General features: G+C 38.6%; 1 protein-coding gene across 2 annotated transcripts in view; it reads right to left on the bottom strand.

Annotated features, from left to right (window-relative positions):
- ADGRD1 (adhesion G protein-coupled receptor D1) overlaps positions 1 to 23,021 on the bottom strand; it is a 165,576-nt gene that overhangs the window by 44,916 nt on the left and 97,639 nt on the right. For both annotated transcript variants that reach the window (XM_064522041.1, XM_064522042.1), the window contains 3 exons: positions 11,115 to 11,218; positions 8,125 to 8,236; positions 1,305 to 1,458 (listed from right to left, as the gene is read on the bottom strand). In XM_064522041.1, the coding sequence (XP_064378111.1) occupies positions 1,305 to 1,458; positions 8,125 to 8,236; positions 11,115 to 11,218 (370 nt within the window). The remainder of the gene's footprint in view (positions 1 to 1,304; positions 1,459 to 8,124; positions 8,237 to 11,114; positions 11,219 to 23,021) is intronic.

Raw genomic sequence — 23,021 nt, 5'->3', positions numbered from 1 at the left:
ACCATTAGACATTAACTGATTGCAACATGAAAATGGCTGACCATAACTTTTATGAACTAAAGAAGGTAGCAGAAATGAAAAATCATTAAATAAGTACATTAAAAGGACACTATGATTGACATTTTAGGGCCAGTAGCTTAATGCGTTATTCCATTCCAACAAACTAGTCTCTCAGAGCTTCTATGCTGAGAGTCTCTATAGCATCTGCGAATTCAGACTCAAAAGCAAACTTAGTGCCTGGTTAAGGCAAACAACTTCTCCTGCCTGAATTAATCAGAGATAATATGCAGTGAAGTTCATTTTTTAACCAGTTTTCCAGTGAGGGTGTCTGAATCAGAGATAATTTTTTCACTGCCTGAGTCAGATGGACTATGGGTTGACATGGAACAGTGAAAAGAAGACAAAACCAGTTACATGAATGAAAGAACTCAAAAATGTGCTCGCTTTGCCAAGATTCCCTGAGCATTGGCCATTCAGTAGTTCTGAGTGAAAATGTTATTACCTTTCTTTTTAGAGAAATTGGTCAATAAGAAATGTTGATTGCCCATCAACAGTAAAACTAACTTGGGGTTAGGGGGCATTGCAGCTCAGATAGGCAATTAGAGAACATCTAGATGGTGGTAAGAGAGATTATGCTTTAGTTCCTGCATTTAAAAAGCTGGAAATTTTTATCTGTGATATTCTTGTCTTGTAGGACTACATTTTTATTCTTAATAATAACACTGAGCTTCCTTGCAGCCTCTTTCACCTAGGGATTTCAAGGCACAAAACATGCACTAATGAAGTCCTGTGATACTCCTGAAATACTATGCCCATTTTGTATGTATGGTGATTGCAGAATACAGATAGAATAAGCCAGTGTTATGGGTTAGAACAAAAAAAAAAAAAAAAAAAAGAACATATCAGTGCAATGAGACTTCCCTCCCATATTCCTGCTATTGATTTTGTAATCAAGGATCTGATCTGGCCTTAGTAAGGTCAAGGAATTTACAGCAGTGGGATTACGTTTAAGTACTATATATTTAAAAGTTTGATTACGGTCAGAAAAAATATGCATATTCTTCTCCAACAAACCTACTCTCACTTAGGCAAACTGTGATCATAGGATCGATCTTTTACGTATGCTGCTGAACACTGTCTAACTCTGAGACAGGAATCATGGCATGACAAATACATTCACATTGTATGTCGTTATTAAAAACTATCCTGAAGTTCGGTTTCATGCATGCTATAAAAAATAGGTGATTAGGATCCATAATATAAACCTGTCCCATTGTGAAAGCAAGCAGCTACTAAATGCTTACCCCATCCAATCCCATAGTAGTATAAGTGCTTGCTCTCTTCTGACCCAAATACTTTGATCACCATACTATAGAGATGAAATCCTTCCACCAGCATCCATGCAAAAGCACTCAGGAAGAAAAAATGAAGGAGAATGGCCAAGACTTTGCAAGGCACCTAAAATAAGAGCAAAAATAAATACATTAATTCTTTGTGGTGCAGTCATATTGGTAGGGTTTTTCAAATTTTGTGATAATTTTTACATTTACATACTAAATACTAAACCACTGGAGTAAAACATTCTTTAAGAACAGAGCACTAGAGGACTTTTATTTTTCTAGAGCATTTTAAGATAACTTTAGAGTAACAAATTCTCTATTTCACAATCAGAACACAAAAACCATTGCTAAACATGCTGTGGAAAGCCAAACTGGTTGTTTATTTGTGCATACGCAATACTCTTCTTACCAGAGCCTACAAAAGATTTAAGAACTTGAAACTGCAGGTTCAGCTGCGTGTTGCTGAGTATGCAATAAATATAGGAGGGTCAGAGAAGTGGTGGTACAGATGCTGTCCCATACCCTTCTCCCTGTTCTGTGATGGGGGGGGGGGGGGAAACAGCATGGTTCAAACTACATTTTCAACACAGTGGAAAGTCAGTAGTTCAGCTAAGTTTGAGGGAAAGCTGGAAATTTTCAAACAGGGTATCATATTTAACTTGATCTTTAACTTCATTTTGCTAGTGGCTTCCCTACTTTGCTGCTCTTGTTAAAAATAAAATAACTCACAAATTAAATCTTACTGTATTCCAATTCTGTCTGTCCAAGTAAGAAATTCAGTAAAAGCATCATATGCCCCTCCATCAGCAATGCAAATATAAACATTTTAAAAAATTCTACAAGCTATAATTAGCTCTCAAGCCCTATTTGCTCTTTGGTGGTGATGTAGTTTGCCTGCCTATTTGAATTCTCTATTTCCCATAGCCTGGAGTAGGTGTGCAAAGCCATACTTGACAGGAGCGCATCTAGTGGTTAAGGCAAAGAACTCAAAGTCTTCTCTTTAGAGACAATTTGAATCCTCCTTGATAGTCTTTTGTTGCACAATGAGATGTTGAAATTCTGGAAATAGAAACTAATAGGAAAGTTTAAGCAACAGAAAAATGCCATCCAGTAAGTGAGTCCAACTGGGAGTGAACTGGAGCATCTGCTTCAATTTAAGCTATAAAATGTTTTGAAGTGAAATAAATGCTGCCACAACAGAGCAAGGAATGCCAGGACAACAACAGTGTAGTGAGAAGGAAAAAATCCCTCCTGAGTCAGGAGGGATAGACATGGCCCCAGCAATGCTTATGGCCTTCTGTGGACTACAGGAAATGCACGTATGGGTTTAAAGCCTGGCTTTTCCCCAAAGGCTGTCATAACAGCACTCACCAATTATTCCTCAGAGAGATCATTACATTTTTTTCCCTAAGTCTCCTATCAACCTCCCTTATGCAAACAGCAAAACCTAATCCTTTCTCCTTCTCCATGCCTCACGTATTCAGACAGCACATTCTCCTTTCACCACTAATTGCTTTTTGAGGATGTCTCACCACAAGTGGTTTCACTCATCATGCAGTAATTGAACAGATGTGATTGCCAGTGATGGTACCACAAGATAACCTTGTTTAGTTTGCTTTCAGTTAAGGTACACTTTAAACACTTTAGTGAAATGAGTTCCAGCCATTTCTCAGGTTTGCATCGGCTAGCATACTGATGGTGGTCGTTCTGCTTTGTAATTGCACCGTCCCTTCTGCGACACGTACAGAGTTTCAGAAGGACTGCTTGTATGCAGCCCATGTAAATGGAAAGACTTTTTTTTCTTCTTCACCGTTTCTCTTCTTCATCTGGAAAAATCACACATAAAATATCCCTGCAGTTGGAATCTGTGGGCTGCAGTAGCATTACCAGTAGGAACCAGTTTGCTGCAACAGTATCTTCAAATGTTAATTAGTAGTTCCCTTTTTTGTGTAAGCTTAGGTGCTCTGTGGTGGCATTTTATTCTTTTTGTGGATGGCTTGGGACTTGGTATTGTAATGAAAATTAAAACCTTGGGACTTGGTAGTATAATGAAAATTAAAGCCTTCCAGTACCTTTTCACTTGTGTTCAGCTGGTTCTGTGCTGGCATGGGGACATTCCAATGCAAATCCATTGCATTAAAAAGCAATAACTTGGGTTTTAATTCATATAAGTGAGATCTGTAAATGTTTTACTATTTTGAAATGTTCGGTGACATATAACTAAACTAGATTTGCTTATTGACAAAAATTGTAAAAAACATTTCCAGTTAATTTTATCATAAGGCCATGAAATCCATTTTAATGCCTTTTGATCTCTACAGGAAGATTAGTCCATGCAATATAAATACAACATAAAGCTTACATAAAGCTAGTTTTGTCAAATGGATACTTTCCATTTTTTGAATAGCCAAAGAATGTACATCGAAAAATAAAACATAGTGCAGTAGCAGGAGGCTGGTCTGCATATAATTTTGTGTAATACTGAGTTGCAGATTTTTACCTAAAATCAATAGCCAAGTTGCTACTAATTCTGTATTAATGTCTTACCTATTACTTTGAGGACATTTTGACAAAATTGCCTTCTAGAAAAAGGCACTGAAAACCTGAGACATTACACATTAAAAGCAAACTGGTGTCCCTTGCTGTATCATACAATGCACACTACTTTTAGTAGGATACTTGCAAAAAGACAGTTCTCATTACAGCTACTGCTCATGAGTCTGTGGAAATAGAAAAATCAGATCAGCCACTAGCAAGGCCTGTCATGCTAATGGTTGTTGAGAAAGTAAAACAGTCTCTCAGCATCACCTCTCAGAAAATAATGTTCATTGAGGACAGTCTTAAAGCAGATAGGTAAATTTGCATGCATTTTCTAAATCCGATTTAAAATAGCGTTTTCAATTTGAGTGTCAATGTTACTGCATTATACAGAACCCTCTGAAAATGTCCTCCCCTGCAGTCTATATGCTCTGACACAGTCTTGAATTTCTGTAGATACCAATAGCATAAACAAAAGTAGCTAATTTTGTTTCTCTGTCTGGAACTATTTTAAGTTCCCCTTCCCACATCCATGGGAGTACCATGCAGGAGTACGGAGTGAGAAACACCTCAATATTCTAGCTGCAAAACTGCAAATAGTAGATATATTGCCTTTGCCGGCAAAACAGTGCTACGTAACACCCCAAACCACTCCACTTTTCATTTTCCTATGTCTAAGTAATACTTCACTTTCTCCCACAAACATGTTCAGGTCTTAGCTTTTCCTTAGTAGCCTATAGAAATGTTGCTGGTTAACTTTTTTTAAATGCACAGTGCTGTTGAGATTCCATTAAATAAAAACAGTGCTCTCTGGTCTATAGCAAGACAGAAAAATAAACATAACTAAGAATGTGAATCTGTCTGAACAAATCTATCTATGGCTGAAAGCTCTAGGGAAGTCATTAGACTGGCATTTGGATAGCAAAGATGTCTTATGGGCTTGTCAGTATAGGAAGAAAATGCTATCCATCTCTAGAAGAAAAATAACATAGTTTCAGGAAAAATTGTCTTACTGGAATGTGCCGTGATAATTCAGGACTACTGTTTTAGCAGTACTAATATCAGGTGTAAAGGACAACCTTTTCTAAAAGAGTAAAAAACAGATACTCCTGGATTTATTGGAAAGATCAAAGTCCTATTCATAGAAATAACTTCAGAGTTTTGTAGTCAGTAAGTTAAAAATTACTCCAGTTCTACAAAAGGAAAACTGCTATAGAATGAATTGCAAACGATTAATACATCTGAAATTACCAGAAAATACTGTATACTTTATCTGGAATCAAAAACTAAATACTCAGTATCCCTAGAGATGGAGATGGGGAAAGGAAGGACAGTCTAAAGGCAGTCATGCAAGGAAGTGATGCCAGCTCATTGTTTGTTTACGTGATGCCATCCCTAGGAGTGCACTGTTCTTCCTCATGCAAACTGGTACCATGCGTCCTCTCAAGCAGGGCACTTGTAAAATGTTTAGCACTAAATAGACCTGTCTTTGGCAGAAGCAAAGGATTAAGTAATTTAGACCTCCTGGTGTAAATGCTGTCTCCATCTTTTAGTAAAGAATCATTAGCCAACCGATTAAAGTATCAAAGGTATTAAAACTGGCATCAAAACTAATGAGAGCAGAGTATGCAGAAGGTAAAGACACAAGACTAACAAAAGTCAAAAAATCAAACACCCTGATCCAAAGAGATTAAAACAATAAAAATAACAATGTGGCAGATAATATGCACATCATGCTTTTCAACTTTAAGATCTTTACAGTATTCTGCCCATAGAATTATGATGTTACAGAGATGGTAGAGCTGAAACAACCATGGATTCTGTGAATGGTTTCACTTTGGAAAGCAAGCCTGTGGCATCAAAGAGGCTTTTGTTTTCATGATTTTTGTAATGTATATGATTTGGTATGTGCTATAGTTCTAAAACAGGAAAAAATAAGCCTTCATAGCTGTAAATATCGTGACCATTTTATACTCAAATGTAATCAAGTATGGAAAAGGTAACTGGTTAGAGAACCAACCCTTCTGGATTTAAATAAAGCCGTACTCAGAGGGCTCCCAATTCTGGTTTGCCCACAGGTAAGTATGTATCAATTTAATTTAAAGTTTGATGTTACACCAGTTTACTTACAACACTTCCAAAAGTTCTTCTGCTATACTCTACCTGGTTTCAGATAGTTTCAATTTAACTAAAGTCAGCTTGGAAAAGGGGTAAGAGAAATGGAAAAATGTCCCTATTAAACTGCAACTTACAGTCTACATGAGTGTTTCACAAGCTTAGGTAAATCTGCTTAACTAAACAAGCAGATGTATGTGTGGACAAGGCATATTATAAATATGGGTGGGCACTAGGACAGGACCCTGGTGAACACGGGCTCTACCTGCATCCTAGTGAAAATGGGAAATGCAACGTGTATTTCTTAGTGTTTTAAAAGACTGGAGGTGATGCAGGCCTTGATAAGGTGTAAAAAGGCTCTTACACTTTATCTGAACTGACTGAATTGAATTGTCTGAAAACCTGGATTAGCTGAAAAATGGGGAAACATGAGAATGGGACATCCTGCTTATGCTCTCAAGCCTGTGTCCTTTCAGCAGAGTTTTAGCTCTATGCTTATTTAGAGAGGGTTATTTTAATGCATGGTTTTCCTTGTCTTCTCTTTCCAGTTGTAACTTTTGCTGTTCTCCACTGTCTCCAATTTCTTTTCTAAACCACTGCATATTATTTTCTCCCTTGCCCATTATCTTACTCACTCAGGACCTATCTAGATGTTAATAGCCAGAAGAATATGAACTCAGTTTTGTAAAGTGCTCTTAGATCCTCAGGTAACAATAGCTACGTAAAAACAGACATTATTATTATTTATAAACTTAGAAGCTCAAGGGATTCCATCTGAACCGAATATAAATTTAAATAAATAACTTTTGTATTTTCAAAATTAAAAGGGTACAAACCTCATATTTATTTATACTGAGAATAAAAAGAATAACAGATTAATAAAAACACCTTATTGATTGTCAAAAGTAATATGGAGCAACAGCTAATCACCAAAGCAGCCAAGTTTTGTCCTATCGAAAAAGCAGAGCACACTGGAACATTATTTTAAAATAAGGTTTTGTTTCTGCCTTTTGCAAGTGGGACTTCCTATCAAGAGATCTTATGTTATGTTAAATAGCATTTTTTAAATACAACAGTGGATACACATTTTTTTTCACTGGTGTGGAATACTGTTAACTTGGCATATCCCTCTTAATCTAATCCAACTGATGTTTTAGATCATGATTCTACTGATTTCAACCCTGATACTCTAAGGAATATAGGAAAAAGGAATTCCCAAGTGAGGTAGCAGAGCCATAAGGTCAACCTGTAATTTCAGGTTCAGATCTAAATGATTAGGCAGAAAAAGCCTATACACTTTTACTTATTTGTCAAGTAAGTAATATGATGATGTTTGTCATTTGCTTAAGCAGTGGTCTTAGATGCCTACAGAGGTGTATAGGTGTTTTATGATGCTATCCCTTTCTCATTGGTTATGACCTGGGTCAAATAAACATGAATGATATTTAAAACTCATCTAAATTTCCAGAATAGAGATCATGATCAATGGATTTGCTGTTCAGCAAAATAGAATATTGTACCATGCAAATAAAGCTTTATGAGCAAAAAAATCAAAGGTCTTCTGGTTTGCTGTCCAGGAAAGCAGAAGAAATTGCCACAGGAATAAGTTCCATCAGAAAACTCATTCCCTTCCACCAAGAATAAGATGACTTTTTAATGTGAAACAAAGCAAAATATTTATGAGCAGTGATTGGAGGATAAAAAAAAAGAACCCTAACAGAAATACAGATACATACAAAGTTTAAATTTAAATACAAAACTCATACAGTTTTCTCCAATATAAAATTCATTTTCGACATAAGAAAAGGATGAACGAGAACAAGAGCCTAGGACAGAAGTTAGTCATTCCATTTTAACATGCAGCTGGAATGTGCTCCAATACTAGAATCATTTCTTACATTTGATGGAGAGCATCTCTCTTTCAGTTTTGCAAATAGCCAAACATGGATGGATACTATGATAACACTATTGGACATGCAAAAGGCTTTATCCAGTGTTGTGGGACGGCATTTTTGGTTTAGAAATGCTAAAAATGGGAGATCTTCCAACAGACACTTTCTTGCATACAGCATGTGGCACTCATTCCATGGAGATGCCTTGCAAAAAACCAGTCACTCTTTCTAGCACTTACTGTTCCAGGGCTGAATTGAAAACTGATGAGAAGCAGGAACTGAGCCACCAGGACAGCAAAGGATAGATTGGCATGGATGTGATAGCGTTGGTTGCGGATGGTGCTGACAGACCTGACAGAAGATGGAAAGACTCATGAATAAAACAATATTCCAAGAAGCACTAACACATTTATGATTTATCTTCAAGCATTTTGATAGGCTTTTGTTCATTTGCTTTGGTGGGGCTATCGCTATGTCTTCTGAGTGCTTATTCCACCAGGATTGGCTGTACCTAACTAGTTTCTTGCATATTCTGCCACAGTACTGAATGCAGCAGAAAGAAACTGATTTACACATTAACTAGCTCTGCTAATAACTTGTGATAGAATATTTATAAAAGGCTGGATCCTGAATGGTGCTGTACTCTCAAGGAAGTCAGATCTGTACTTCACAGAAAGCATTCTGCACCTTGCAGAAACTAGCCCACACAGCACTGCAGAATTTCTTAGGTTTTTTTTCTTTTTTTTTTTCTTTCTTTTTTTTTTTTTTTTTTTTTTTTGGTATTTGCCTGTATTAGAAATAAGTGAACCTGAAGAGAGTCAGGTTACAGTTTTGACTTTACTATTATCAGCTTTTGAGCACAGAAACTGTATCTACTTATAGGTATGTATAGTGCCTATCTTGACAGAGCCCAGATTACAACATCATTGAACCTCTCTCTCTTGGTTTTGCAAAAACCAGCTGGAAATCTGACAGGAACATGCTTTCCTCAGAGTCTTCTGACCTTTTGCTTCTGTTCTCATCCAGAAACAGGAAGTAGTAAACAAACAAAAACATTTATCTGAACGTTTCAGACCTTTTGCATAATTTTACTCTTTTCTTAAAAAAAAATAAAAAATAAACAGTATTAGTAACAGCAGATTTTCATTTTCAACCCATGCTTTCTGCCAGCCCCTACTGTCGGCTTTAATCATCTCAGGAGACCTGGACTGCTTAGCTCCATGAACTACAGTGCTTCCTCTGCACAACAGTACACACTCCCAGCTCTTCTCTGCATCACACAAGATTGTGATGACTTTTGCAACTGCTGGTGACACACCATCTGTGGCCTCTGGAGCAGGGTGACCCAGACTTCATGTCAGCTTCACTCTTTCAGCATTGTTTTAGCAGCGCCTCATTACAAGGGAGTGAAGAGGAACATGAAAAGACAGGAAGTACTGATGTCCTAAAAGTGATTCAAAGAGACAGGTTGTGCTCCTGATGCCAATGACTTTCTAATACGGAGCTTCACGCAGTCACAAACTGGAACGCTGTTACCCAGAAGGCAACCAGGACCACACTCTTGGAAACTGCTCGTCTTTGCCACGGTGCAGAGTAGCTCAGAACTTGCCAGATTCCTCTCCAGTTACCTCACTGTCCTCTAACACCACATTGCAAAATTTTGCTTCAGCTGTCTAATGAGGCCCTGCTCTCCAGTGAAAACCTAATCAAATTATTTTTAATCGGCAGTTTAAATGATCCTATATATAGGTGGAGTGTCAAACCCTGTGACTGTCAGCCACGTCAAAATTCTCCTTCCAAGTCTCCTGTTTGTCTCCAGTTTCTCTGGGAGTTTGTCGGTCCAGCTGTAGCAGTACAAGCTCCCTTTGCTCCTTTCCTTTTTTAAACAGTAACATCCGCAATTTTGCATGCAGACAAAAATGGAGCAGATCATTCCCCATAGCCAATAGCCCAGTGCCGCATCGGCAGACTTTGGAACTTACTTGGCATGAATTTTGCCACCCATTACACACGATCCAAGTATGACCAACACAGGTCTTGAGACTTGGAAATAATACTATTTTGGAACAAACATTGCAATCACTTTACTGAGTTTCAGCAAGTCCCTTTTTCTAAAAACTGGCCTCTTACCAGGAATGTGCAAAAGACATGCTTGGGCACAGAAATCAAAACTTGAACACTTGAGTAGGAAGAACACTTGAGTAGGAAGAACATAGTTTAATGCTTAAGGAGATAGGAGACAAGAATCCCGTTCCTTGCTGTGCTCCCAATCTGCTGTGCAACCTTGGGCAAGTTACTTCACCGCTTTTCAGATTTTGTCTTTTTTATTCAGACAGAAACCCTTATGAAAGCTTTTTCAGAAATGTATGTTCAGAAATGTTTCAGAAATGTTGCGCAGCCTAGCTGGAACTCAAACTCAGTTGTCACCACTGGAATATGAATTTGCGTAAACAGCCTAGATGCTTCATGACAAAAATCTTTCCAGTGCAAAAAGCCCACTGAGGAACTATCGTGTTACAAGCATGAGGCCACAGCGAGGTAGAGGACTTAAACACAAGTGATGGAGTGAATTTCACACTGCTTTTAGTATCCTTCACCCTCTAAATCAACACATTTGAAAACTAGCCTAAGACAGGACAGCAAGATACCTGAAAATAAATGTGGGTTACATGATGCAATTGTACACATGTTGTATGAAACAGAAGTAAGGCAGCTAACATTGACTGAGCCATCCTTTACAAGCATACCTGCATGGCTTATTATTACAATGCCTTACAGACAAGGTGGTTAGAAAGCAGAAAGAAGTTCTGCTCTTGTTACACTCCAAGCAATGCAAAGATATAGCTGGGGGGTCTGATCCTGCCATCCTTGGTAATACTGTGTTTGCCTTGAGCTCTGAATCAAGCCCACTTATAACCCCCCCACTTTACAAGATTTCTGAACTACAGCACTATGGGGATAGTTAAAAAAAAAAAAAAACTCTAAAAAATCCCACATAGTAAAGAAATAGCTATATAAAGACCATCCCATTTCAGGAAATTAAAGTAATTTAGAAATAACCAACCAACTGTTACAAATACATGTGCAGAATCTAATTAGGAAGATTTTAGAAATAACAGCCTTTGTTTTATTCTGAGGACCTGAAGGGATCCAATCCAGTGGCCTGAAATGCACTGCTAGACTTTCTGTACAATAGTCACTCAGCAGGTATTAAGGTAAAATTACTCACGACAATATAGCAAATGTGACCAGCGTGATCGTCAAGCAGAAGATGGACACAGCGCAGCCAATGTAAGTGATGGAGGAGAGGGCCACCTGGTGTTCTCTTGTTAGCTGTACACAAAGAGAAAAACAAAACAAAAACCTATTAATTGATTTATTACACTACAGAGCCACGGATCTGCCACCCTTCACATATTGTTTCCTCCTCCATCCCCTTATTTATAAGCTGATGTTAGTGGTCATCTGCTGCTGTTTCTAACACAGGAAATGAACAGTCCTCTCTGAACTGCGAGTCAAACAGCCAGGGCATTCAGTTTCCCATGTCACTTTGGTTCCCCCTTGTATTTCATAAGTCAGTATTTCCTCCAAATAAGTTAGCTTCAACTCTGTTGTTGTGATAGTGTCAAGCCTGAGATTAGATAACACAAAAAAAAAGCAGTTTATTGGGCTGCAGAACACTGTCAGGACTGGATTCTTTACAGCTTGGAGGGCACTTTGCTAATGCTCTCAGGCTGCAATAATTTACATCACTGTGCAAATACCAGAAGTTCTTCACAACAGTGAGAACTGACAGACTAAGATAACCCATAACTCATGGGCCATTTATAGCCCATTTCTTTTGTTTAATGTTTTCAGTGCCTGTTGAAGGAGCTGGACTGACGTACAGAGTAGAAAACCACAGAATGGACCCAGCACAAGTGATGCGAACATAGCCCTCCAGTCTCAGCCTCGGTCTTTACCTACAGCCACTTTTTGTAGAAGTAATTTGATTTTCATAAACATTTAATCCATAGCTCCATTGTGCCAACCATTCAGAGAGTACATGTTAAAACCTGGATAAATTCAAAGGGGTGGGACATTGTGTAGCTTACCCTAAATTACTCAGAACGTATGCTTTAATTTTCCATGCAAGTTCTCATTTAAAAAATGACAAAAAAGCCACACCTAACCAAGTGAGCCAGGCAGTATTAATATATAATAAGTAGAAAAGAGCTAAGCAGGGAAAGGTTTTCTCATCTCAGAAGAATTTTCAAACATTTCTCCTGACTTGAATTTGGACAGAGTTGACATTTTCATAAACTGAACTTTTGAAAAAAATTTGTGGTCAATCAAAAGTTTTCATTTTGATAAGTTTGAAATACTATGTTTCCATTTCAACCTCTTCACTATAAATTAAATTCCTAGCTGAAGACTCATCCAAAATATTTATTCATTCTGAAAAAATACTGAAAGGGACAGTATATTTTCCAATTTTTTACTGTAACTGCAACTAATAAAAAATAATCTTTTCTCACAGTTTTGGATTTAGTATTATTTCCCCCAAAATAATACCGATCCCCCCCCCAAAAAAAGAATTTCAAAGCTTATCAAGCCAAATTAGTTCTACCAATAAACTTTAATTAAAATTGCTTTTAAAGGAAAGAAATAAAATGCCACGTGGTTATGCCAAAAAAATCATTTTAAATACAGACAATAATAATGTGTTGTACATACACATTTTTATGGTAATTATCTGCCAACTGTATCAACCCATGTGCAATAAGCTTTATAGCAGAATAGATCCTAGCTCTCATAGCAATCTGAGAACTATTAAGCAATGCTGGAGCAGCAGCAATGAAAGACAACTGTTGCTATGGTATTACAGTTCCTAGGAAATATGATGCAGCTCTTCAGTATTTTTTTCTCTTTCAGGCAAAGACACATTTCTTGTCACTGACTTGGATAGCATCAATTACAGAGACAAAGAGTTCTGTGTGCTGACCAGCTAAAAAGGTCCACATAATTTCTATAAAAGAGCCCCTATCTTCCCTCATCCCCCAGAAAAGCCATGTATAACTACTCTTCACAGACTATTCCTGAAATAGGAATAACCTGTGTGGTAAATTGGGCAGTTTAGAAGCGATTTTCCTCATCAGAGATATGCATGTCCAGAAAGCTTGGACCTTATTTCCTGATTGCTTGGATACACATCCATTTCTCCTGCTATGGATGGCTTGCAGTCCTTCAGCCAGGAGGAGAGGGAAGCTTTTCCAGCTCCAAGAAAGAAAAAAGAAAGAAACTCTGGAATCAGTATTTCTCAGCAATTCAAGGCTTGCTTTCACTCTCAACACCTGCAGCCAAAAAGTGCTCATTGCAGAGGTCGCAGGGCACAGTGTGGTATCAGCCCGTTCGCACTGGGGAAGGCAGATAAGATCTGCAAAGGGGAGGGAGGGTCTTGCCATCACACACCAGAGGTACAGAAGAGACAGGGGATCCACCTAGTGGAAATGGGTAAACAACGAAGCCTTTGCTTTTTTCCGTGTAATACATGCAAGAGAAGACAATTACATAAACATCCTTTTCTAACTAACTTCTATCATAACCAGCATGCATCTAAGAAGGTACTTTCTATGGGTTTTAACCACGGTCTTCCTCCAGAAACCCCTCCGAGAAAAGACAGTACATGAATCGAGCACTCCCAAGTGGAGGCTGTATTACCTGGAAACCATAAAGGAAAAAAAAAAATCACTTCTCAACAAAGTATAAAGAATTTATTCAAACCTAAAATAGCATACTTAGGTCCCCAGATCGGTAAACTGGAAGTTAGTCTCGACTCTTCTAAACATGACCAAAATCTGACGATACTCTGCAGCTCTAAGAACTGCGCCCTTAAATTAATACCCATATCAGTCTGGTAACGGTCTGCCAAAAGTAAAGGCTGGTGTGCAGTCTTGCAGTATGTACTTGGGACAATACGCTAGTCAGAGGTCAGGCTGCTGCCAGAGCAGGACTGTCTCATTTGTTTCTTCACCTGCTGCTGCACGAGCAGGGTCTGTCCGCAGGGCGCCTGGGCAGCCATGAGCCGGGCTGCCCTGCTGGACACATTTTCCCATCCTTTCATTTTTAGCGTGTACCCCAGCAGATCTGAGTTTTCACAGTTTCAAAAGTGACCTCATTATAGTCCACATTCTAATACTGCATCGAGTTGGGGACTGAAAGCCTTCTAGGTATTTTTGAATTGTGTGCTGTTTACTAAGGAAAACGTGGGGACCCATTGCAGCTGTTCCCAAACTGAACTGTGGGGTTGGAGATGCGCAAGACAGCAGTCCCTGTTCTGGCAGCGCTCTCCGCTGAAAACAGCTACTTTCTGTGGATGCTATGAATTGTAATGGGCAGGACACAACATGATGAGAAGGTCTGAGATCATTTCTAGGACTTGGAGCCTCATTTCTAAAGACAGATACACAGTGTGGGAGAGAAGATAACCAGTATTTAAAAGACCAGATCTCTACTAACTTCTCACAGCCCAGCTGTCACCGCACAGCTGGATGGTATGTGTCTATTATTCACATGATGATCTATAACAAGCATGCAGGCTTTTTAGAAATACCTGGATTATGAAAGCCTTGTGCACCTTGAATCAAGAAACAACATTCTGTAAATCCCAAAGCATTAATATGAGTTGATTTCTTCTTACCTCATCTTGTCTTTTTTGAAATCTTTCAGATTTAGGGCCTGATATAGAATACAAGAAGGTAATTTTATAAAAAAGGGACAATATTATAGCCAAGACAAAAACACTAATCAGGCACTAATGCTACTGCTAATTAAAATAGCATTAAAGAGTATCAAATAAAACACTGAGCAATCTGTGACGTAGTCTCACAAGCCTGATTCTTACACATGTTCTAATCCACATAAAATTGTTCTTTGCTTCTAAAAGGTTTTGCTTCTTTGACTGTATAGGTCATTCAGTTACTCTGCAGTAAACTGAAATGCTAGGAAACAGGCTCATGCAGTCATGAGTGTCAGTAATCGTGACTACTGTAACAGACAAATGCTTCTTAGTTTCCATTTTGACAAACAGCCAAAACAAAAACTCATGTTCCAGATAAAAACCCCCACCCATTTTGTTTTGCCTGTGACAGATTTTACCTGGAAAGCATCATTAATAATATGGAAAAAAATCTGAGAGTTTCATTAGTTGTGTCCATCTGAAATATTATAGTCTGTTGTTTTACCCTAGGTCTCACTCATAAAAGAAGTTAGTACATTGCGTAATTTTAATTTCAGAAACTCACAATCAGATGGCCTGAAAATGATCCTGGGGTTCAGACTCCAAACATATATTTTTCCTTTATGATATTGTTAATAATGAGAAATGAGTGACATCTAACTCCTCAGTTAAAAATATTGCACAGGAAGATGAAAATATATTATTATAATGGGATGGTACTTTTCATCTCTGGAGTGTCTAGAAAAGGTCAGTTGTGACTGAAAGAGTTGCAGTAGGCTATACATGAAAAATGGACAGGGAGCTAGATCAGGAAACCTACTCACTTATATAACATTAACTGGCAACCATATGTATCACATGACACAACAATGCATCAAAAAGCTAAATGGGCTATAGAATAGCAATAGCAATAGCAACAGGTCAGATCAGAGCATCGTAGCACTGCTCCGCAGCCCCTTCCAGGTACCCCCTTGGTTTGCATGCAAATTGCACTCCTGTTCCTTTTCTCCTCATTTCTCGCTCAGTTGGTTGAGCCCATGTCTTCTCCTTTGCAGAGGGGTACTTTTGTCTTTGTCTAGAGGAAATGGCATTTTGAGGAAGCATTAAACCAATTTTTTTTTTGTTACATACTGCAAAATATTCCACTGTGTCTGTCTCTAGAGGCAACATATCAGAGGAAGAGCTGAGTTCTAATACTTGAAACAAGGGTTGTCTGTATACCAAATAACAGCTTCAAAATTCAGCCACTAAAAAGCATGAGATGCCATGCTACCATGAGATAATCAGCTGCTGTCCTAGGCTGAAATCAATTCTAAAACCCTTCTGCAAAGTGGTGAAACGACTTCTTATGAATCATTTCTTGTGGGATAGAGGGAGGGGAAGAGAGAGAGAGAGATGAAAAACTAAGGCTCAGCCAACCCTATTGAAGCTGCACCTTTAAATTCAATCTGAATCCAATTAAGAAAAAGATGAATAATTAACTTTGGCAGCCTGAGTGTTTTAGAGACATTAAAACACTGGCCTTGGCTGATGAAGCTAATGGTTTTAATTGCCTCCAGAAAGGCTGCTGAAATTCAATTTCGGTCCAGTGAGGCCTTTATTTATATATTAAATAATAATAACAATACAAATTGCTGTTTTCCTTCAGCTTGCCAAGCACTTTGTTATGTACATAACATTATGGTTTCTTTCAAATTAACATCTGTGTTTAGTTCAGGAGGCTCATTTTCCTCACTGAGCCCACAAGTACGGTTCTGGTGGGGCTGAGCTGCTATACCTAACAGCACTGCACAGCCGCTACCCCCAGAAAAAAGTCTACTTTGATTCAGAGACTGCTTTTCTCCAGCCTCAATGTATCAGATACCACAAGTCTAGAGAAAAAAAGCCCTGAAAGTCACGCTTTGCAGCACAGTCATCTTTATCAGCCATTTCCAGGAGAACTGCTTTTGAATTCCCATTCCCTATTAACTCCACATCTCCTACTGATCAGCAATGAAGTGCTACAAAGGGGGCTTTTCATGCACTAAAGGAACATTTTCCTCAAGCCAGCCCAGCCTGGTGGCTGCTTATTTAAAACTTCACACGGTGACATGAAAAATTTAAAATTTTCCAAATATCTCTGCCAAGGTATTAATTAGTATTTTTAAAATCCCGTATAGTCTTTTAAAATCATTCTGGGCAAAATGTCATCAAACAGTAGGTAATCTGCTCATTACACTTCTCACACAGCAAGGTTTCAGTTCAAATGAAGCCTGAAGGAAGCATGGCAGGGAGGAAGGAGTCAAGTTGTGAAGTAGTACCAAAATGTAATAAAGTTTGGGGATCAGAGTTGCAGATATTTCTAAGTCCTTCCTCATATCTCTTTTTGTGTAGCACGAAGTGGAGTGTTTTCCTGCCTTCATTTCAGGCCTAAGGCTTACAGTGTTCTTTGAATAATATGTTAAATATATTTACAACAAATTATCCTCTGTTAAACTGAAGGAGTTACTTCTGCCCATATGCCTAAGACTTTACACATCTGGTCTGTACTTTCTGTTCCAGCGAGAGCAGACTTGTCCTATTCTCCAATTAACAGACAAATTAAAGAAGTCCATCAGAAGGGGCCATGAGGAGAAGAAACCCCGTGTGGGTCTAGCGGGCAGAGAAACCATTGTCTCCTGCTAAATTCTGAGTCTGCGATTTTCAAAGCAGTTGAGGATAATTAAGTACCCAGCTCCCAGGAAAATTCAATGAAAATGACTGTATCTAACTCCCTTAGGCCAGGCTTGGGCTTTGATTCAGAAATATCCATCTGTGCTCAGGACTGCAGGCTGGCTACGGTCTCCAGGTCCCCAACCCTGAATCTCCCCTACACCAAGGTGGGGGGAAAGGGCATAAAAGGTCAACACAGGAGACAGACTGAACTCAAGAGTACTTAATGACTAAATTTAATGATACTCAACAGAGACAGTAGAGGATAAAGGTGCAGTCTCATAGTATTTTTATACTGTATGGGAAAGTTCTTTAGTGAGCAAGAAGATTTAACTGCCAAATAGCTCAGTGCTTTCATTTTCACCATAGAAAGGAAGCCTATGTTATTTTGTTAAGTATTCTGATTAGAAGTGTTTTATTTAATGCTCCTCAAATGGAAGCGCTCTTTTGAACATTATAACGCTCTTAGATATTTGTGCTTTTCCAAAATAAAAGATCACTTTTCTTTCTCCTATGCTGAGTGAAATTCAGTAATTGCTGAATAATTCTCTAAGGGATATGAGGGGTTTGATATTCGGTAGCATTAGCCCAGCTTTTTCCATGCAGGCCTGTGGGATTAAGGACAGAACCAGAAAGCCCCCATTTCCTCCCATCAAAACCAACAGGGCTGCACTGGCACGGAAATGGAATAGCAGAGGAATGAACACCGGCTGCGAGTTAAGAGTCAAAATCAGTGTTCAATTTTCAGGAAAGATGAGCAAGGAAGTAGTGAGGGAAAAAGAAATATGATGCAAAACCATACTGTGAACACATCAGCAAGATAATGCCATTTTCAGATCACAACTTGTTTTCATCCAGGGTCATTTTAATGGCAAATCCCCTATGGGGGCAACATTCACTGCGATAAAATGGAGGGAGAAGCGGAGAGAGTGAGAAAGAGCAAAGAAGAAAGTTTACAAAGCAATCCTAGAATAAACACACAGACTGATTTATCTCTGTTCATTTGATGGGTAAGGGCTGTCTAAATTGTCTGCAGAGATCTCTTCAGTTAAATAAACTGTCAGTGGTAATAAACAAGGACTAAAAAAAATTGCAATGCCTATCCAATTTTTAAATATGCAACACAAAAAGAAAGATTACTGGACTAAGGCACTATTCTTTTAATGTTCCCAACAAAGAAAAGCATGCTGAGAAAAGTAATTATATTAAAATTAAAAAAGAGCAGAAATCGGAGAATGCTATGTTATTTCTATTTCATTGTCCCATTAGAGTAGATAATCTGAACCACAGCTGGCTGAAAAGTTTAAGAAAAAGGTTATCATTTCAGACTGCTATTTGAATTGTCAAGTGCAATGTTTGATTAATAACTGCAATATCTGAGTTAGGGAAATAATGTTCCAAACTTTGGAATTACACACCTATGCCCCATCTTTTTGGAGCATTTGACTGTTAGGATGTTTTGAAAACATCCTTTATAGCATGAATAGATGCACTTTGTTCTTTCTCAGTCAACTAGCTATATGTTGTGAAAACTTGCTGTCAAACTCAGCTATACCAGTGAAAAATAAAACACACGTATTGCCCCAAAGAAGATAATGTGACATCTTTTCTGTTATAAAGAGAGCTCCACAGCTAAAACCCAAAGCCTCTTCAAAATCCTGGGCTCCCTAAAGATACTATGGATTGTTTCTATAGCTCCAACTGCAAGATCAGTAGTTTTTAAATATTTTGCCCTTTGTAAATGCTTCTGCTTTCAAGCCTACTGATGGGCAGTTTGAACTTCCTTGATTGATCCTCCTTTCTGAATTATGGAACAAGAGTTACAAACACAATGAAAACGAGTCATTTCTGGTTTCAGAAATGCAGAGAATGTCTTTAAAAATCTGAACAATTTCTACTACAGATTGTGTAACACCATTACTTTGAGTTAGCACAGCCAAGCAAATTTTCTTGGCTACCAGTGATCAAAATAAGATCTACAGAAAGATACTAAACTAAATCTACCCCAGAAGGATGATCCAGGTCTATCATATTCATCTAATAGATGGATTTGGATGTGTCTTATTTACTGTTCCTTCACAGTTTTCATATTCAAGCAATCCTGCAAAGAAAAATGTATTACATATTTTATTTATACACAGTCTGTTTTGCCCATAGCAATTTAATAATTAAAAATGGAGGAATACGAAATATTTATATTTTGTATTCCATGTACACACAGAGATTTGTGGTCTTTGCAAAGCATTATCTCACAGTATGCTGCTTATAATCAGCACAGCTATATTCTAGTCTGAATCAATGTGGGTTTCAGTTCAAGATCACTTAAATCTAACTTCTGTGAGACTTCTTACGTAGGTTTAAGCGTTTTGCTGGATTAGAGCCTGAAACATTCAGCCCAGTCCATTGGTTGGAAGTAATTTATTGGTGGGGAGACACAGTATGGTAGTATTCCTTTTTATTTTTTCTCTGGTACTAGCTTTTATGCCCTGAAACTAGCTTTTATGCCGTAGCCCTTAACCATGATGCTGCAGTACTAGGTCCTGTATTAACAGATTACCCAGGGTACTTATAATTAAAGCAAATAGCTTAACACTCCTCTGCTTGGATTGCTTACAGATAAACCCTGATTTTAGCTCTGTTTTCAGAACAACCTGAAGTGACGAGTTCCCACGAGAGAGGGAACAGGCAGGAGACAGTTGCTGCCTTGGATGGCTCTGCAGCAGGGAGCCCTGGGCACGGGGATTAGGACGGGCCCGTGGCTCTGCCCATGGGCCACCATGGGCCGTGGCCATTGCTCCAGCCTCTGATACCTGGCAGCTTCATGAAAATGCTGAACTCCTGGGGGCGTTAAAAGGACAAAGAAAACAAAGCAGTTCTGCTGCAGCCATGGGTTTTATAAGCACTTTGCTGGAAATGTTCATCCACATGTGAACTTTACAGTAGTCATTTTTACACCCTCACAGTGGAAAGAGATGGAAAAAGCAAAGACCCTCAGGAAAAAACAACTTAAGCAAATGGTCTAGGAGCAATAAATATTACTGTTGTGTCTTGCATTAATCACTTGCAGGGAAAACAAGGAAAACCCAAGCTCCAAGCTCAGTTTTGCTGTGGGGAATAATTTCCCCTTTAAAAAGATGTTTGAACTGTGGGTCCCCAGGTGTCTACCATCCTTTTGCTGAAATGACATTTATGTGGCAGATGGTACACATAGCCTGGCATGCTTTGTAGTTGTTGGATCACTATAGAAATAAAAACTGCCAGATGGCTGGCATGTTTCCTGGCAGTAGCACAGAGCCCCACTGACTGATGAGACAAGTAAAATAATAGCGTCTGAATTTTCTTTGGAGTGCTTCTGGAATGTGGCTTACTCTGTGTTGATTTTGATTTCTGCTATCTAGGAAGCACCTTGCGATAGCCATTTGACTGCTCCACAGAAACATCTTTCATCTCTCACATTTCAATTTAACAACTATGTTAAGGACATTCAAGCATAGTTACTTTCCCTCTCCACCAACTATTTCCCCTGCAGCTGGAAGGTACCACTGGGAAGGCTGCATTGCAGGTTGAGATTTCCCTAGGATTTGTGCCAGTGGAGGATGCAGAGGAGGCTCATGTAAGGGAACTGGTCTCCTATTCTTGGTTGTTACTACCCAGGGTTCAAACCTGCTGCAAACTGGACACCTGTAGTGCTACAGTACCGCTGTATTACTTCAAGAAAACCGCCACAAGGAGCATGTCACTCTGGGTGCCCTGCATTTGGGCTTGTTCCAGAAGAAGCAAACATAAACCAGTGCAAACACATCAAACTAAATGGATTATTTGTTTTTCCTACCACAGCTATATTAATACACCATTGTCTTCCTAATTATAACATTGCAGGGCAGCTGGCATTATGGGTGTGTTCTGCCTGCAGTGCGCACTGAGTGAGGCAAAAGCAAGAATATAATTCTGCAGCTCAAGCAAGGAGAAAGACAGACATGAATCCTTGAGAGGATTGCCACTTCAGCAGTGATTTGCTGTGCCGGACTTTTTTGTCTCTACCTGTTTCCCCTACAGAAAGAGGAGCTCAATCAGAGTAACGAATTTCCCAGAGGACGGGTAGATGGATTAGTTAATATCTGCACAGTTACTCAAAACGTCTCACTGACACATTTCATTGCAAAATGGGGAGGTGGGTGGGGGTTGTGGTACGTTTATAAAAGTCTCGATCTTAGTAACTTGATTAGAGTTGTGAAAAGACTTCCCAACCAAGTTCCAAATTCTAATGATATTCTGACCTTAATTACATCCATGCAACCTCACTAAGGTAATCAAGGACTAAATGTGTCCCTTAAAGAACATTCTGCTCATCTTTGGTGGTATTTCACCTTGGATTTCTTTAATTAATTAATTAAATCAGTTGATAATCACTAATTTCCAGAACTCCAAGCAAATGTTATTATTTCTCAAGTTAAAACCCCCATGATAAATGAGTCTCAGCAAGCAAACCCAAATTTGAGCCAGCCACGATACAGATATAACAGCAGAGTGAAAAAGACACAAATAATTTTGGCATTCCACATGGGCCAATTCATCAGCAGGGTAACAGGTCAGTGCCAGTCTAACATCTGAGCGCCACATGGTTGTAAGTTTTTCCAGCATTGTTATTTCATTCCTGAAATAAACTTGTTACAACTGTTAATCCTCTGCATCAATTAAAGCAGCTAAACTGCATATACTGATATCAAGCTAATCAGCAGTATTGTTAATACTCCTCTTTCGCAATCAGTGTGACTTTAGCGTGTTCAAGCTGTTGCTGAAACGAACAGAAAATCTGGAGTAGTGTTCAACTGCACTCGTAATTCAACTTCAATTTTAGCTAATTCACAGCATTCACAGAACTTCTCCAGTGAACTGCTGTACAGTGCGCAGAGATGTATGTTCACTTGTCATACTTAAGCTGAACTTCCAGAATTTATATTTTCCTTCTTGCTCTCTCTCTTTCAATTTCTTTTTCTGAAATATTGGAATAAAAATGCTCTTCTATCTCAGTAATTTTCAGTCTCTGGGGACTATTTACAGCTGGCATATAGTAGAATAGCAGCTAAATTATTCTAACCTGTTTTGAGTAAAGATGGAGCAGAAAAATCAAGAACTCACAGCTTGTTCCTATCAGCCTTCTGTCTTTCTATTCCTGCTGAAAATTAGGCCCACCAGACAGTCTGCTCATAAAAGTCCAACAATTCGTCAGCATTCTTCCTCTCACAATTTTTCAAGTTTTCAAGAGAAGCACTGTCATATGCCAGATATCCTACAATCTTGTTCCTATAAATGTCTCACTAAAGCAAAATAAATTCCATAGGTGGCATTTTAATTCCTCCCCAAGCCTGATGTATAAATTATTAACATAGATCTTTACCTTATTATGAAATTGCAATGATAAAGGATCTTGAGAATATAACAAGTCATTTACATTCATGAGAAATACACAAACTGTGTAAATATATATATAGAAAGAAATCTCTCTCTGCTGAATATTGGTGAAGATGTGAAAATGATCGGGACCAGCACTACCAGGAAGAGAGGTATTATGGCAGTTCAGAGTGCATCAAAGCTGACAGTGTTTGGATCATGCTATTTTTATACAAGTGAAAAAAGCCAGACTTGACCACAAGGGGACAAAGAGAAGAAGATAACCAAGGAGATTCTTTCTAGCTATGGGCATGTCACAATGAAACATGTAATTTA

Source organism: Dromaius novaehollandiae, chromosome 17 (assembly GCF_036370855.1).
Source record: "Dromaius novaehollandiae isolate bDroNov1 chromosome 17, bDroNov1.hap1, whole genome shotgun sequence".
NCBI lineage: Eukaryota > Metazoa > Chordata > Aves > Casuariiformes > Dromaiidae > Dromaius > Dromaius novaehollandiae.
This window is presented reverse-complemented; position numbering and strand designations above follow the sequence as displayed.